Below are 12860 nucleotides of genomic sequence, written 5' to 3'. Positions count from 1 at the left end.
CTGTATTAATTCACTTCAGTAATACAATGATAAATGTATTAAAACTGCTGGTACTTTAAAATAAGACAATTTAGTCAGCAATTTCAGTTTAAGTAGGTTTATTCACCACCATATGTGCAATGGAACATACTGGTGCTTATATTTACCACAACATTGTTCAACTTCTTGCTCTTTGTGGGGATAGATTCTAGATCATTCAGTATCTTCTCCCGCAGCAAGTTTCATCTCTGTGAGGTGACACGTTGCCTTTGTGATACAATTTTGAATAATAATGACAAAGGCCTGAAGCACACCACTTGACAAATTCAAATAAATTCTTAGGTTAAAATAAGAAAAAAAGAACAGCAAACAAGAAAATTTGCAGATGCTGGAAACCCATAGCAACAACACAAAATGCTGGAGGAATTCGGCTGACCAGGCAACATCTTTGGAAAACAGCAAACAGTCGTCGTCCTGGGCCGAGGCCCTTCAGCAGAACAAAAAAGAAGTCAAAATAAGAAAGCAGGGGATGGGAAAGGACAACAAGTTGGAAGGTGATAGGTGAAGCCAGGTGAGGGGGAAAGTAGGTGGGTAGGGAGTGGAGATGAAGAGGGAAACATTAACTATTTATTCTGCGCCATAGATGCTGTTTGGCCTGCTGAGTTCCTCCAGCATTTTCTGTGTGTAACTTTGTAAAACCATCAGATGCTAAGAAAGTGACCATCAATTTTTAAAAGCAAAATGACAAAAAAAAAGCAGTCAAATAACCTAGTGGGACTCAAAATATTTAGCTGTAATAAGAAATTATTATTTGACTAAAATGTTAAACAATTGTGATAAATGAGATATTTACAGCAGTGTGACCAAATTATTTACCGAACATTTAAGTAGAATTTTATACCCAGATTCCTCAAACAGAAGGCAGTACTTTCTCTTTTTGTCTAATATATTGCATTATTCAGAATTAAAATATAGTTTAGTATTAAAGCTGAAAACATGATTCCCAATTAGCTTTGGCCTGTTTTCATCGGCAAACTGAGTGAAACAGCTCCCGAGGAATAAATGTGTGAATCATTATCCGTCGAAGAGTTGTTTACAATTTACAGAAACCAAATGAGAGAAAAGTCTTATTTCACAACAGTGCAAAATTATTTTGACATTGGACATTGCACTGCTTATAGACAATGTGATTGGACAATGTATTTGTAATTAAAGCGTAACCTCTTCCGGCATCCAAGATGTCTAACCTAAAAGTTGTGCCAAGTTCAAAGCAGAAATATCTCTTTGCTGTGTTTTTTTTTAATATACAAATCCCTTTTCTGAACAATCAATTGTCAATATTTGAATTTTTGGAATTAAGTAAATCTTTCTTAACGGTTGCAAGGAAAACTTTGATTACCGTTGTCTCTATGAGTGATGGTACCATGTTCGAGTTCCAACACTAACAAAATTCAAAGCAACACACACCATACACAATGCTGGAGGAACTCAGAAGGTCAAGCAGCACCCATGGAAAAGAGACTACAAGTCGATGTTGGGGGGGGGGTGACCTTCTTCAGGATTGGGAAGGAAGGGGGGAGAACACCATAATGAAAAGGTGAGGGAGTGGAAGGAAGGTAGCGAGAAGGTGATGGATGAAGCCAGGTGGGTGGGAAAGGTGAGAAGAAGTAATCTGACAGGAGAGGAGAGTGGACCGTAGGAGAAAGGAGGAGGGGACTTAGGGGGAAATAATAAGTAGGTGAGAAGAAGAAAAAAGTGTGAGTGGGGAATAAAGAAAAGTCGGGGGGGGGGGGTGTGTGGAAGGGATTTGTTTCCCAGAAGGAGCAATCACTATTTATACACTTGCATTTTGTCTATCAGCTTGGCTGTGTAGGTGATATGTGTACATAGGAGGAGAGGTGAAGATGATCAATTAATGGATTTCCCACATCCCATTCGTGCCAATAAGGCTATACTGCGATTCTGAAAGTAAATATTTGAGTCTTTTTAAGTTCTGCTTCTAAGTTTGGAACACCTGATTTCAAGTAAAACAAGACCCTCACCAGACCAGATTGTTCTATAAATACCCATACGGCAGGATAAGGGAGGGGAAGGAAGAAGGGGTTCAACTAACGAAATTCAGCCTATTCTTCTGTCATCTGCTCCACAGATGTTTATGTCTTGTTTGTCCTCAATGAGTTCAAAGGCAGACAAGCAAGAATAGCTTCTTACCTCACTTCCCCACACTTGCTTTGGCATTCAAGATGTTTAGTAGATGTTTTACATCTGTGCCACTTTCCAGCACTAACACTATGTATCTCTATTTTCCAAATATTTAAACAACTATCTGTCTCTCGATGAGCATACTCAGTGACAGGACTCCATAGCACTCTTACGTTGTGAATCCTGAAGATTCACCATTCTTTGCTTGAAGACACTTCTCATCATGGTTTGGAATATGGCCACACTTGTATTTTGAGACAGTGACACCTGATACAGCCAGGGAAACGCTAACTCCCTATCTACTCATCTCACAATCTTGTGCGATTCGGGAAGGTCACTTCTCATTTTGTTCAAGTACAGGCTTCGTTTGCTTAGTGTCTACTCATACAACAGATGTACCATCACAGGTTTACAATATTAGTATTTCATTTTCCTTCACTGTTATTGGTCTTTTTGCTGGTCACAAACACTTTCTGGTGGTTATTAAACTTGATTACACGTTTGAATTACAAATTGCTATATAACATTCAGATGAAAATTCCTTAGAGTATTGTCCAAAATATTCAGGCTCATTGAAAATAGAAGCACTAATCCATCGCAGAAGACTGCAAGCAAAATTCCCTTTTCATTAGAACCAAATGAAACACAAACTTAAACCTAAAAACAGAAATACTGTTTTAATTATTTTTATCTTATCCCATCTTGTGAGTTAGATGAATACTTAAAGCTTTCTTTTTGATACAGATATCAAAGTATGATTTTGAAAGCAAATTCAAGTGATTTGTGTTTACTATTGTTGTAATAAATTAATTTCCAGTTTTCTAAATGTAAAGTAGGTGAGAAATTACATCATATTAGATGAAACATAAGGTTTAATTTTTCTGTAAGAGCAGAAAAATATTATTGTTCATGATTCAAGCCAAGTATTGCAAAATGCCCTATATTCCAGTTCTCTTTGGTGCCACTTGGAAATATTTATCTTTAAAACTTCTTCTCAGGCTATTGAGGTTAAGATCATATGTTTTTGTTCAACATCATTGGCTTTGGCATCATCATCCCAAACAAATAATATTTCAAACAGGTAGCCCTTTAAAATGCCCGTATCACCACAGGCTGTCATTGCACCATTACCTCCATTAATCCTTATAATAGTTCGTAAATTTCCATTTCTGACGGGAGTTATCTGGATCACAAGAGTTTATCATCAAGACTTTTCCGAACAGATTACCTTCTAAACACAAAGGAAACTGAGAGACCTCCCAAAGGATATGATCTATCTACAAAACAAAAGAGATGTATTACTAGCATGTACTAATAACGCAAGACACTCTATGACATTATATTCTATGGCACGGTAGTGTAGTGGTTAGCACGACGCTTTACAGTACAGGCAATCTAGGTTTAATTCCCGCCACTGCCTGTAAGGAGTTTGTCTGTTCTCCCTGTGACCATGTGGGTTTCCTCTGGGTGCTCCAGTTTCCTCCCACAGTCCAAAGACCTACTGATTTGTAGGTTAATTGGTCATTGTAAATTGTCCCCTGATTAGGACCAGATTAAATAAGTGAATAAATAATCGTTAATCTGCCGCAGCTTTAAAACTCGTAGGCATGCTTTGCCTCATTCTCAATCTTTCCTAGTGGTTTCAGCCTAAAGTGCAGACAAAAATGGACTAAGTTTGAAAAAGGGTCAAAGATCTACTTTAAGTTTGAAAGTTCTTGTAACACTACAAAGAAAGACTACTTGAAATGGAGTGGCCAATTGCACTCCTGTTTATAACTTATGGAGAAGGTTATCAGGAATCCATGACACAATCAATATTTTCTACTAAGGCTACTCTACTGTAAAAATATTCAGTAGATGCTGATGTAGCTTGACAGATGTTGATATTTCAAATGTTAATTGTTAATGGTTGACAGTACATGTTGATCAAAAACTGCAGTGTAGCAATTTTAAATAGTACCTATACTCTACATGTGAGTACTTTCATTCCAGCCTTGATGAAATTAGAAGTTACTAAAATAACACATCTGAAAGGGTGACATTGATTTGAAAGATTGGGGTATATGCCCCCTCTGCAATTGGGAATTGGGCACAAAGCAATGAATGGCCTACGTATTCATGAAGTGCTCCATCAGGGTCTAAGTACTTATTGCGTTTACTCCCCACACTGGAGCAGGATTCCACTTACATTGTAATTTATGACAATAAATTAATTCACTTTCAATCAGGGATGAGAAGAGATTCAGATATCAATTTACTTTATGGAAAAGTAAAAGTAATGTGATTACTTACTAATGTCGAATCAGCTGTAAATGACTGATGGAGCCACCTCAGATTGTTGCTTTTTTTATTACAAGGTTTCATGCCAATTTCCCGTTTGGTGTCCAACAAAGCCATGCACAAGTCCCTTTGTTGTATTAGCCTTAACCATGAATGGCTAAAGTGCTGGTTCTGTCAAGAAAATATTTAAAACATTTTTAACAAGGCTTTTGCAAAATACCAGGCACATTACTGCTTGCGAGGGGTGATAGAATATTATAGGCTGGGAGCAGGCCCTTCGGCCCACATCGTCTGTGCCTACAATGATGCCAGTTTAAACTAATCCCACATGGTCTAAGTTCCTCCATTCTCAGCCTGTCTAAATGCCTTTGAACTACTGCCATTTGCTTCCACCACCTCCCCAGCAGCTTGTTCCAGCCACTTACCACTCAATGTAAACAAAAACTTCCTTGGGGAGGGGTTGTGCAGAGTGGTGTGACTGAAGAGGTGAAATCCAATCTAAAAATTACTTCAAGTAGTAAGGAGAATCCACAATTTCAATTACTTCCCAATGTTGTTGCGGCTGTGGTCCAATGTTATTGCTAGGAATATGCCTTGCACAACTTGGGCACTCTCGATTTATCCAAACTTTTATTGGGATTCTAGGTAACAGAAGTTATTCCTCCACAATTTGCAGTACATTAGCAAGGCCTTTAACCAACTCCAAGAGCATTTTAGATTATTTCAAGACTTAGACCAAAATGGCATGATTAAGTTTTGCAGATGACGCCAAAATTGATGATGTGGTCGACGGTGAAGGAAGTTGTCTAAGAAGGGTATTGACCAACTGGGAAAGTGGACAAAGAATTGGTAGATAGAATTTAACTCCAGTGAATACAAAGTGATGCATTTTTGGCAAGTTAAACCAGGGCAGGTATACTGTAGATTACAGGGCCCTGGGAGAACAGAGACGTAGGGGTTCTAATACACAGTTCCCTGAAAGGGGTGATAGAAAGTTCAAAATTCAAGGTTCAAACTAAATTTATTATCAAAGCCCATAAACATCACCATACTAAGATTCATGTTCTTGTGGGTACACTCAATAAATTCATAATAGAATCAATGGAAGACCACACCAACCTGGGCATTCAACTAGTGTGCAAAAGACAACAAACTTTGCAAATACAAAAAGAAAGTAATAACAATAAATAAGCAAAAAAACATGGAGAACATGAGGTGAAGAGTCCTTGAAAGTGAGTCCATAGGGAACATTTCTATGCTGGAGTGAAGTTATCCCCTTTGGTTCAAGAGCCTGATGGATGAGGGGCAATAACCCTGGTGGTTTGAGTCCTGAGGCTCCTGTACCACCTTCCTGATGGCAGCAGTGAGAAGAGAGCTTGTCCTGCGTGGCAGGGGTCCCTGATGATGGAAGCTGCTTTCTTGCAACAACGTTTCATGCAGATGTGCTCAGTGGTGGGGAGGGCTTTACCTGTGAGGAACTGGGTTATAACTACTACTGTCTGCAGAACTTTCTGTTCAAGAGCACGGTGTTACCATACCAGGCTGTGATGCAGGTGAACGTGGTGGTGAAGGTGCGTATGGCATGTTTGTCTTCATTGGGTCAGGCAGTGAGTACAAGAGCTGGGATGTTACATTACAGGTGTACAGGAAGTTGCTGAGACTTCTGGAATGTTGTATGCAGTTCTGGTTGCCATAGAATAGGAAGGCTGGGATAGACTTGAGAAGGCTCAGAAAAGATTCACAAGGATGTTGCCAGGTCTGGGGGGGGAGCAGCTTGAGTTACAAGGAAAGACGGGATTGGCTGGGACTGTTTTCCTGGATTGGAGAAGCTGAGTGGTAATATTTTAGAGCAGGGGTTCTCAACCATTTCATGCCATGGACCCCTACCATTAATCGAGTGGTCCAAGGACCCCTGGTTGGGAATCCCTGTTTTACAGCTGTATAAAATCATGAAAGGCAGGGATAAAGTAGCAAGCAGTGGGTTTTTTTCCCCCAAAAGCTGGTGGGTTTCAAACTAGAGGGCATCGTTTTAAGTGAGCGGGAAATAAATTTAAACTTTGAGGGGCAAGTTTATCATACTGATGGTGGTGGATAAATGGAATGAGCTGCCAGAGGAAGTGGTGGCAGCAGGTACAATTACACCATTTAAAATAGATCCAGACAGGTTCATGAATAGGAGAAGTTTAGAGGGATGTGGAGCAATGAACTAACTCGGAAAGGGACCAGGGGCAGCGTGACAAGTGTATCAAAGTGCTTGTTGTCTTGTTGTACAGGCCAATGGTTCTAAAATAGCTGAAGCTACAAAGAAAGTAAAAATACAATAAAATCTTCAAAAACAGAAGGGCCCAAAGACTAAGTTCCAAATAACTTAATATCTTACCTTTTTATTAATATCACACAATTCAAATGAGAATGTGCCATTTTCAACAGCAAGGCATTTCCTTGTTCCAACATTAAACAGCTAAGAACAATAACAAGACAATGTTAAAATGTGGTAAAATCTTAAATTATCCTTCTATCTATATTTCTAAAATACATGTGAAATTATGCTAAATCATCAGAATGTTTTATTGGCAAAGAGGAAACTGAAGACTTCTTTGCACACCCTCGGCCTGTTATGTAATCTGAAAATCACTTTTCTCTCATTTTAAAATGAAAATTAATTATTTTATAAAAGCAGCAATTGGATGAAATTTAGTAGCACATAAAGCTTTTGTAAATCTGCATCCTGTGAAGTAACGATGATAGTGCCTTTGTTTTTGATGGCACAAAGCAGAATCTCACAAAAATAGTTTCATATTTTGACTATATAGTGTAGCATTAAATACAGCTAGGTGTCAGAATCAGGGGAGTAAAATACAATGCACTTCACGAGCAGAAAACACAGATGCATGTGATACTAAATTGAAGTAAATCTTGTACCTAGCTTTAAATTAAGATGACAATGAAATAGCTCTGAACATATTTTCTATCATTTTATTACAGATTTTGTTTATAAAGTCTGAATGTCAATTAATGATTGTTGCAGGATCAACCATGAGAAATTCCAATGCCCTACCATTTTAATTCACCATCACACTTTCAATCAGATCGTTGTTGCACTGTTACAATAGAGCCCAACAATAGTTTGAGAAACAAGAACCATCTTTCAACATGGCTCGTGGCAGTCATCAGGATCCGATACTGAATTCTCCAATTTAAGCTAGCTCTTTCTGCCTTTATCAGACCTGGCCATTTCTCTGCCCTCTATTTTTTCTCAGTTCAATCTTTTTGTTTTAAACTGTTCGAGTCTAGCCTGGTGGGCATATCCTGCAGCTACGATATTAACAACAAATTACACAAAGAAGTATAATCTGCAACTTAACAGCCACATTAAATAATTTGGTGTCTTTCTACTGGAGATGTTCTATTTGTTCTATCCATCATCTCTGCCTCTGAAAGCTAACTTGTTTTCTCTCTTTCCCAGTTCTGTTGCAGGGTCCCGGACCTGAAATATTACCCATCTCTTTCCACAATTTTCAGGTTGTTTAGGCAGCATGAATTCAAATACCACTGATATATTGACAGGTTACAGAGGGTCAATGTCATGGGGGAAGTTTAAAAAAAAAAAAAAAAATTGGTACATAGTGAAATCAGGACCCATTGTAGATCGGAAAATAAATGGAATGGGACCTGATTCGAATTGCACATTGGCAGCAGACATCCGAATGAACAATGAAAACTAGGCAAGTAGAATTCCATTCAGCTAAATGATGCTGAACGCCAGTTTAAGGAGGAAAGCAAACACAGCAAAAGCTGAGGGAAGATTGATAAGGACGTGAAGTCCTTTGAGAAAACTGTATTCTTTTGTCGCTAGCTCAACCTCTAAATTAACCATGTCACTACTGGAAAATAATCATCAAACACGAGGAAATCTGCAGATGCTGGAAATTCAAACAACACACACAAAATGCTGGTGGAACGCAGCAGGCCAGGCAGCATCTATAAGGAGAAGCACTGTCGACGTTTTGGGGCCGAGAAACCTTCGTGGGGTCTTGGCCCGAAACGTCGACAGTGCTTCTCCTTATAGATGCTGCCTGGTCTGCTGTGTTCCACCAGCATTTTGTGTGTGTTGTTGGAAAATAATCATCTTTGTTTTACAGTCACATAAAATTTAAGATCCAGCTATGTACAGTTTGATTTATTGATAGCACAAAATTCCAGTAAGATGGCAGCATGTTCGATCGCAGCGGCTTCTATGGGGTCAACCAAAGGTGTTACTGTGCTACTTAAATGTATTTTTTTTTATGATCGCAAGATCCTGCTGGACAGCAACTGGTTTATTGTTAGACAGCAGGGGAGCTGCATGGCCTCGGTTGTAGGAAGGACCGCACGTCAAGCTGAGGTGTCGCCTGTGTACAGCTGCCTAGGAGCAAAGCCTTGGAGTCACTGTGTGTGGCACGGCATCCAAGCTGGAGTTGGTGCTGCCCCCTAGTGTACGCTCGGTAGAAGACAAGCTGTACTGAGATCGATCGCAGATTTCTGCAACATTCATGGACTCAGAACTCCTGGCCTGCATTGTTCCTGTGTATCTGTACTACACTGATATCTTATATGTGCTATGTGTGACTGTTGGTACAGCGTTTGCACCTTGGCCCCGGAGTAACACTGATTCATTTGGCTGTATTCATGTGTTGAAGGACAATGAACTACAAACTGTTTGACTTACTGACAGCACAAAAGTCTGATTGAAGGGATTCAAACACACGATTCCAAGGAAAGTGAATTTAAAGGTGACGAACTATACAAGTTTTTTTTCCCCAGAGTGCCTTCCATAAATTTATAAGAAACATAGCTTCATCATTAAAACTTACCAAGCCATCAGATCTCACTAAAGATGTTTGTACATCAGGGTAAATGTTTTCTAAATACCACTTGAAGCTCTTACATTGAAGTTTTTTCCGGAGTTCTTTCTGCTTGCTTAGGTCTCCAATGTTAAATTCAATGTTATTTGTGTTAAGAAGATGATGGTAACCATGACCATAGAAGACGTCAACGTACTCATCCAGCCAAACCTCCGCCACACGTGCCAAATTCCGCTCCACTGTCTTAATTCTATCTTTTGGAAACGTATACGGATTGCCATCACGAAAAATATGGCCAACTCTTGAACAGGGGATAATCTCAATCTCTCCTCCACACATCCAAACCTGTTCCACAAGTACAAAAAAAGTTGGAATAAATAAAACCATTTAAACAAATATATATTCTCAACCTGACTAGGTATTAAGTTATAACAAAAAGTGCACATATAAAACTTTAGAAGCATCTTAATACCAGAGAGTATGCATTGAAAATGAGAGGAGGTAGGTTCAAGGGGGATGTGAGGGGCAAATTTTTTTTTAAGTCTGAGTGGTGGAACCTTGGAATGTGCTGCCTGGTATGGTGGTAGGGACAAACACATTAAGAGTCTTTTCAGAGATGTTTGGATACAAGGAGGACGGAGGGATATGGACATGGTGTAGGCAGGAGGAATTAGTGTCTGGATGTTTTTTGATGAGCTTTTTCAGGCCGAACGGCCTGTTCCTGTACTGTATGTTTCTATGTTTTTTGTAATAGTGAAAAAGTAATTTAATGTAGTGGTTGGATTTTCAATTTTTGATAACTGCTGTTGAAGTGTTTTAGGGCAAGTTCGCAACTTCACACGATTCTGCCACCAACACTGACCAAATTTGGTGGGAATTGCAATTTTAAATATCTACACATTTAAAAGATCTGCATTACTTGGAAGAATCCTGATAAGTGAGGTCACGAACAATAAGCAGTACTAAACATCAGATTAATAGAAGAGACAAAAGTCTACTAGATGCCTCTTCCTTCAAGTCAAAAATTTAGGTGCCAGGGAAATACATCAGATTCAAAAATGAGTTGGAGATTCCAAATTCAAATCACAAAATTGAGACATCTTCACTGTAAGAAATCACCATTGTAGTTAGAAACACAGAAGGCCTACAGCACAATACTGTGCCGGACATGTACGTACTTTAGAAAGTATTACTCTGGGTTACCCATAACCCTCTATTTTTCTAAGCTCCATGTACCAAAGTTCTCTCTTTTATTGGGGTGAGAAACTAACCAGATAGAGAGCTGCTGCCGAACTCACAATTGCCAACTCAGTCACACTGCTCAAAGGCATTGTTAACACAAGCTCTCCATTGAAATGGAGAGAAGGAGGGAAGAACAAAGAGGAAGGAAAGAAACAGAAGGGTGAAAGTGTTAAACAACACACTGGTAAATGAGAGATCCTTCCAGCACACAAACCTGTGTGATCAGGCGACTGATTATAATTGGCCTGCTGCCACAATGATTATTGGGTCCAAAATCCACAACAGCTTGCAGTATGATCTTTATCAAGGCAGCAAATGGAAACTCATATGGGGACTAAGTGAGAGTAAAAACCAATGTCCTAGTCTTGCTGTGAATGAGAAGTTTATAGGTTGCAACCTTCTGATCCACGTTCTATCAGTAGTCGGAAAGAAGGGCAGTGCATATCAGGAACATTATCACATGCACAAGATATGGCTGGGTATTATATTCGAGCTCGAGCTAAGTGAAACGTCGGCAATTTCCTGAAGGCCAGAAAGTCTACCAGAAAAAGCACCAACACTACAAATCGTGGGCAATTATTTTTATGCTTGATTTAGAAATAAACTACAATCACAGTGAACATCCCCCATAGTATACAATGTGGCATAGACGGTACATAGTTTTCCGAGTGATAATTTTGGGAAAATAATCCAAATTTTTATGGCAATCTTTCAGTCATGGCATAGCAATTTGCAAGGTTTTTACTTTGTTTCAGCAGTAAAGGCAGGTATGCCATGATAAATACACACGGAACATGTCTATAAATAAAGACCCTGATTACTGGTTGTAGTCAACACACTGAGATTTTATGGAAGGTGCTTCCTTCTCAAAAGGTGATGCTCAAATGTCCAATCTACACAAAACAGAGCATTCACGGAATTTCTCATCCTCCCAACTTTATTTGCCACAACAATGTAGGTATTTTATTCAATGATGAACTCTGGCTTTTATTTTCCTGATTTGTCACAGCAGGAACATTTAAAATAACTTTTATTAAATGCTTAGAACAAAAAACTGTAATACAGTATAGCAGAGGAACAGACCCTTCAGCCCAAAATATCTGTGACAAACAAGATGCCAAATTTACTCTTTTTGTATGTCTAAATCCCTTAATTTTTGAATAGTCACGTTTCTTTAAAAGTCTCAAACTATCATATCTGCCTCCATCACAACCCTTGATTATGCTTAAAGCATAATCTTCCATTTCTGAATCCATACTGGTTGAATTTAACTCAGTTGCAATTTTCCCAGCAGTCTTCCACTTGTTAACTATCTAGCTGGGCCTTATAATAAATGTTATTTCAAGTAATTCATTATTTTGATGATATGCAATACTACATCACCTTAGTTTAGGGACAATTACATTTATTGCTAGCTTGTCCTTGAGCTCATATGCTGAGATGAAATTAATTAAAATAAGAAATTGCTACAGAAGAGAAAGTGCATGGGCTGATTACATAGTAATTTCCTGAATCTGAGAATACTAGGATTGGTCCAAATTTACATATTTAAACTGCATCCAAACTCTAATGCTATGGACAGGAAACTCGTCTCTCATTAAAATACCAAAGATATTTATTTTGAAATGTTAGCTAAGCATATCTTTCTAGACATTTCTGTTTTATAAATTAATAGCACATGTACATTTCCAGATTCTGATAAAAGACCTGTAGAAATACCTTAAAAGACAGCTCCATGTTTTCTCCACCCCAGACTTCCAAGCCTGTATCGTAAGTACCCAGTTCATAAAAGTATTTCTTATCAATTGAAAATAATCCTCCTGCCATTATTGGACATCTAGAAAAAAAAGTTATGAAGATGAGGTAACAGTAGAAAATACTGCCTCAGAAATCATAGCTTCAATTTGGAACTAGATAAATAGAGTATCCAAAGTAATGTTCTAGAGAGTGGCTTCAATATTACTCAAGGGCCTTTTGCTAAATTTAAGGTTGAAATTTAAGCAAAAGAAGGAATGCTGATGCAATAAAACAACTGAATTAGGTGAGAAGCTGGCCACTGAGGCAGGAACAGATGTAGCAAACTCAAAAACGGTAACAAATAATGCAGAAGTGGTAATCAACATTCCCTCTATATTTCTTTAAAACAGCTGGACAGACCAGCCATTGCTGTGAGTTGTAACTGGAGTTGCAGGGAATCAGCATATGGAATTGTGACATCATAGCCATTAGAGACGGTTGCAGGAGGTGCGAGACTGGCAGCTAATGTTCCACGGTTCCATCGTTTGAGATGTGATCGAGCCGGAAGGTTTAAAG

The 12860-nt window shown here is 38.7% G+C and overlaps 2 protein-coding genes across 5 annotated transcripts in view; one reads left to right on the top strand and one right to left on the bottom strand.

Annotated features, from left to right (window-relative positions):
* LOC140728516 (uncharacterized) overlaps positions 1–12860 on the top strand; it is a 257010-nt gene that overhangs the window by 10381 nt on the left and 233769 nt on the right. The window contains exon 4 of one of the 3 annotated variants that reach the window (XM_073047350.1): positions 8759–9188. The exons of the other annotated variants lie outside the window; for them this stretch is intronic. Within the exon in view, the coding sequence (XP_072903451.1) occupies positions 8759–8822 (64 nt within the window). The 3' untranslated portion in view covers positions 8823–9188. Of the gene's footprint in view, positions 1–8758; positions 9189–12860 lie in introns of those variants that run through there. 3 annotated transcript variants of the gene reach the window in all.
* The window catches only part of LOC140728514 (uncharacterized), a 43842-nt gene that overhangs the window by 13016 nt on the left and 17966 nt on the right, over positions 1–12860 (bottom strand). Inside the window, exons 6-10 of one of the 2 annotated variants that reach the window (XM_073047348.1) lie at positions 12267–12384; positions 9315–9650; positions 6842–6922; positions 4474–4632; positions 3313–3458 (exon numbers count right to left, since the gene is read on the bottom strand). In XM_073047348.1, the coding sequence (XP_072903449.1) occupies positions 3318–3458; positions 4474–4632; positions 6842–6922; positions 9315–9650; positions 12267–12384 (835 nt within the window). In that variant the 3' untranslated portion in view covers positions 3313–3317. Of the gene's footprint in view, positions 1–91; positions 3459–4473; positions 4633–6841; positions 6923–9314; positions 9651–12266; positions 12385–12860 lie in introns of those variants that run through there. The other variant, XM_073047347.1, reaches the window with a different exon arrangement.

The sequence above is a fragment of the Hemitrygon akajei genome, chromosome 5 (genome assembly GCF_048418815.1).
Source record: "Hemitrygon akajei chromosome 5, sHemAka1.3, whole genome shotgun sequence".
Taxonomy (NCBI): domain Eukaryota; kingdom Metazoa; phylum Chordata; class Chondrichthyes; order Myliobatiformes; family Dasyatidae; genus Hemitrygon; species Hemitrygon akajei.
Note: the sequence above shows the minus strand (reverse complement) of the source record. Positions and strands in the feature narration are given on the sequence as shown.